General features: G+C 36.4%; 1 protein-coding gene across 1 annotated transcript in view; it reads right to left on the bottom strand.

Annotated features, from left to right (window-relative positions):
* The window catches only part of LOC108727758 (endothelin-converting enzyme 1), a 23,088-nt gene extending 22,407 nt beyond the window's left edge, over window positions 1-681 (bottom strand). The window contains 1 exon segment of the mRNA XM_018455997.1: window positions 413-681. Coding sequence (XP_018311499.1) covers window positions 413-515 — 103 coding nt within the window. The 5' untranslated portion in view covers window positions 516-681.
* Window positions 682-5,399: the final 4,718 nt, after the last annotated feature.

Raw genomic sequence — 5,399 nt, 5'->3', positions numbered from 1 at the left:
CACACACACACACACACACACACACACACACACACACACACACACACACACACAAAAGTTGAGAGACATTTTACGCGCTCTTTACTCGAGTTACTCGTCAATCGACCCTAATAACTTGCAGTTATCGTTCAATAACACGATACGCCATATTTCACATTCTACGCGCGACCCCGTCGTTATTGAGTCCATCTCATCATCTATCACACTGATCATTCTCCGTTCCCAATTGTAACAATATAAGTACATATATCTTTCAATTCGAAATATAAAAATAATACCAGACGCGCGCGCAACAAAACATGATGCTCATGACGATACTACTGATGATACTACTTGTTTGTTTTTATTAAAAATTAATAATTGTTCTTTGGAATTTTTAGATTGGAATTGTCCTATTTTGGCTGTCGCTTACTTTCATTATTCTCTTCTTCGGGATAATCATCGTAGCTGGGTAAAATGTTCCAATGAAATCTATTGTAATCGTTTATACTCGTCTTCCGTGGGATGGCTTTCATCGTTATTTAAATCCTGTCCGTTTGTGACAGAACTGCGGACATGTGTTAATATCTTGGTGATATACATATAAACGGCATTCATTCGATTAATGTTCTTAACAATAACGCGTGCGCACGTTCATAGTAATTTCCATCATCGAAATCATTTATCTGAAATCATTTATATCACGATGAGAGATATAAAAAATTCTTTATGTCCTAATTACATTCAACATTATGAATAAAATTGTTTTTCTTTTCCTCTCTTTCATTTCTAAAGCTTTCACTTTTCTTAAAATTATACGCTTAAAAATTTCTTCCAAATTTTAAATTAATTTTTATGGTTATTATAATAATATACATATGATCACTACAATCAGTAATTTGAAGAACAAATTGAGAGAAGTATGTTACGACTAGCACTTGAAAGAAATCGAAAATCGCCAACTATTCGACTTGAACAAACATTTCGATAATTCGTCTACGGGTGCGGTCCACTTGGCGCTAGAAATACTTCAAAGCGTTTGATTAACCATAATCGGAAGAAAGAATTTTACTAATTGACCAATCAAAAAATGCTTCAAAGCATTTGTAGCATCAATTGAACCGTAGCCTACAATATGCGAAGTAAAGCCTGCAGCACACGATGCTTGTTTTCCTGCTGGATTGCTAGCTGGATTAGAATCTTGTCACCGTATTGGCTGCGATGTTGGCACTGGCAGCACCGCAGCCAATACGGTGGCAAGATTCTAATCCAGCGAGCAATCCAGCAGGAAAACAAGCATCGTGTGCCGCCGGCTTAAGCTTGGTTTATGAAGTAAGAATAAGAAATTAACCAATCATAGTCGAATGTGAGAAGAATAATCGACTGTGATTGGTCAATTTCTTACTCTTACTTCTTAAACCAAACTTACTTCGCATATTGTAAACGACGCGTAAAGGCCATCACACGTAATGCGGGGTCTACAATAGAAATCGTAGCGGTAGTAGAGTCTTAAGTCGTAGAAAATTAACCAATCACAGTCGAATATGAAAAGAATAATCGACTATGATTGGTCAATTTTCTATGACTTAAGACTCTACGACCGTTATGACTTCTATCGTAGACCCCGCATAAAAAAATTTTAGTTGTAATCGTAAAGCCGTAAGCAAATCAACCAATCACAGTCGAGCGTTTTGAAACGCGAGATCGTAATTTTGATTGATTGGTTGATTTGCTTGCGACCTTATGATTACGATTAAAATTTTTGTACGTGTGATGGCTTTAAGATAGACCAAGCATTAGCTATATATACCTAAATTTGAGAAGCAAAATATCGGGACAATCTATCCTTCTCTATCACGCGCATCTTGACAGTAAACGTACTTTGGTAATACTCAAGAATTCCTTCCTCGATTTTGACGAAATTAGGCTTATTCGATGCGTTTTTGCACGAAATGAACGAATATAGCAAAAAAAAGTGACGCTCTGTTCCATAAACCGAATAGTAATCGTTGAAGTTAACGCCTATTCAGGTTAGGAAATCTATCACATCGATGGCATAGAGACATGAGAACAAATGAGGCTAGAATAAATATTTTCTACTCTAATTTTATCAAAACTATACTAATACGGCAAGTTAGTATGAACGAAAGCATTGAAATCCTATGGTTGAACTTTACCGGCACCGGCATAAGTTAACGGTTACGGCCATTATAAAGCGGGGAGCACAGACTCTTGCATAACACATAACACGTAATGGATAAAAAAATGAACCAATCAAAATCCTTCGTTTACTTCCTTTCCATGAAATAAAGAACTCTGATTGGATGAATTTCTTATGCCTTATGTATAATGCGTTATGCAAGAGTCTGTGCTCCCCGCTTAAATCAGACTTAATGGCCGCAATACAGACTCTTGCATAACACATAACACGTAATGGATAAAAAAATGAACCAATCAAAATCCTTCGTTTACTTCCTTTCCATGAAATAAAGAACTCTGATTGGATGAATTTCTTATGCCTTATGTATAATGCGTTATGCAAGAGTCTGTGCTCCCCGCTTAAATCAGACTTAATGGCCGCAATACAGACTCTTGCATAACACATAACACGTAATGGATAAAAAAATGAACCAATCAAAATCCTTCGTTTACTTCCTTTCCATGAAATAAAGAACTCTGATTGGATGAATTTCTTATGCCTTATGTATAATGCGTTATGCAAGAGTCTGTGCTCCCCGCTTAAGCGTTGCCGCGTTCTGTGAGCAGAAGCCATAAGAACCAATCGCTCGGTAAGTAGACTGCATTCCGAAACCCATCGAAAAAAAAGCGTTGCAACCTTTTTAGTCCTGACCGTACATAGAGTATACAAAATTTAAAATGATCGCTATAAAATAAGACGTAACGTTATTGTCAAAAGCGAAATTGTATAGCATACAATGCTAGGCCTGCTTGAATTCGGACATTTAACATTCGATAAAGAGAGATTAATTGATTTTTTAATCCAGACTATTGAAACAGTAGACAGTAAAAGAGACAGTAAAGACCCATTTGGAATTCGGAGTGTGAGAATAGTATTTCTAAAGCCTATTTTTAAAGACTGTTCTCACCCCACTGTCTACATGGATTAGAAATATTCCAAGCGAACACTGTCTAGGCTGCAACTTCTAGGCGGTTAGGTTTCAAGCGGGCATATATTATTTTTGTTCGAGGCGGCGTAGCCCATGATGTAATAAGAAAGATGTATCATTGCGCACAGTAATGGCGACACGATTAGCGGAGCCAATAAAATTTAGATCCAAATACATCCGCGCAATTTGAACACGAAATAATTACATACGGTCATATGTACTTAAAAAATTTGAAAATATAATGTAAAACTACTTGGAATAATAAACGTTCAAAAATTCTTTTGTAATGAACTAAAATATATTTTGCAACTAAAATATTTCGAGCACTTATTATATACACGATGTTCGATAAAGACCTGTGATAACGTTTATAGATAGATGTAAATATCTGAGATAGTTCAATATAACTGTTCAATATAAGCTAATTCAAATAAATAGTCGGAAATACACAGAAAAATTCAAACTATGCTTTACAAGAAGTTTTACAAGAAAAAAGTTTTACAAGAAGTATATATAAAGGCTGTAGAAGTATATATAAATTTAAACATTTATTGCTTACTACAAATCTATACTTTATAAATTCGTGCACGTAGATTTTCAATTGGCTACTGAGAATTCACATGCGAAACTTGAAAGAATATAAAAGAATCTCAAGGACAAATCGTAAAATTAAATTTAAAAACGGAGAACAGAGTTAAGATATAAAAATATAGCGCTTTGAAAATGAAATGAAAGCCTTACAAAAGATAAGATATTGAAAATCGCTCAGCGATCACGTCGTCATCAGTCGTCACAAAACCACGTAACCTAACTTACATGCTGCAGCCATATTGCTTTTGAACATTTGGACCTAATTCTTATTGGTCGAGACCATGGATTACTGCGCATCCATGATTTGTTTCATCTTTCTTATTACATCATGGCGTAGCCGTCCCGAACTCATGAGTACTAGGGCGGAATCTATAGACGTTGCTCAAGATTCGAGATGGTCTTAGGCCGGAATCAGACTACGCATTGAAGATTGAGGTTGAAGATTGAAGATTGAAATTTGACCAATAAGGACAAAAAAATTTTAGCTCCTTTCGTTTCGATTGGTCAAATTTGAATTTGTCAATCTTCAATCTCAATATTCAATGCGTAATCTGATTCCGGCCTTAAGCTAGTGCATGAACCAATCAGAAAGCCATATTAGCATCTTAAGACCTTAGGTCTGTTCGCGTTGCATGAAATCCCCAAATATTTTTGCACTTAAAATGAGATAGATATATATTTGGCCTTGAAAAGAGAGAAAGCGAAGATGCCGAGTGCCAAAAGTGCAAGCAACGCGAACAGACCTATTGCTTGAGATTAAGGCCGGTATTCATAGTCAGATCTTATTTCAAGACCGTCTTAAGTAATGTCTTAAGATGCTAATACAGCCCTCTGATTGGTTCGTGACATCTCAAGACTGAACTTAAGATCTTGAATATAAGTGCCTTAAGGTCTTGAATATAAGAACTGACTATGAAAACCGGCTTAAGAACAGACTGTGGATCCCTAGTTTACACGGTCTACACACCCCACTCTTTTACTGTGTACAATGCTGGATTCACACTGCATCTGATTTTCTCTCTGCAACCAATCAGAAAACAGGATTCCGATGAATTTTGCTTCGTAATATCGGAATCCTGTTTTCTGATTGAATGCAGAACGTCGTACGACGAAAATCAGATGCAGTGTGAATCCAGCACAAGTCTACATGGGTTACAACATGGAGTAATAAAAAGAAGATCAAGCTCGAAGATGAAATATGGGCTCGAAACACGGTTTCGAAAAATCGAGAAGATATGATTTTAGCGCCATTGCGGGAAAAGTTGGAAGTATTGACTGTCACGTGACATACAGTTCGCTCTCTCTAATCTACATTTTGCTAACCTATATTTCGATTTGGAAATTTCATTTATTTTTAATCACGGAGGCATTTTTAATAAAGAGAATTGAACATTTATATATACCATCTTGATCAAAAAGTTCCCGGAATTATCACCAGGTGATGCTCTGAGTCAGTTGATTTGAGTTCTGTTTTTTTGATTAGGTTGCCACATCTATCATTGACATTTCCACCAAATTTTATCGCCATAGCTTGACATTTGTAAAAGTTACGCCGTCTTGAGTACATCTACCTCTGCACGGTTTTTGATTTTTCCATTACCTCCTTTCGGCTTAAAACGCGTTCCCCGTAGTGGTTTTTTGACTCGAACAGAAAAAAATCGCAGAGAGCCATATCGGGTGAATTCGATGGCTGTTGGATGG

The sequence above is a fragment of the Mycetomoellerius zeteki genome, unplaced genomic scaffold (assembly GCF_001594055.1).
Source record: "Mycetomoellerius zeteki isolate Tzet28-1 unplaced genomic scaffold, Tzet1.0 scaffold113, whole genome shotgun sequence".
NCBI classification, from domain to species: domain Eukaryota; kingdom Metazoa; phylum Arthropoda; class Insecta; order Hymenoptera; family Formicidae; genus Mycetomoellerius; species Mycetomoellerius zeteki.
This window is presented reverse-complemented; position numbering and strand designations above follow the sequence as displayed.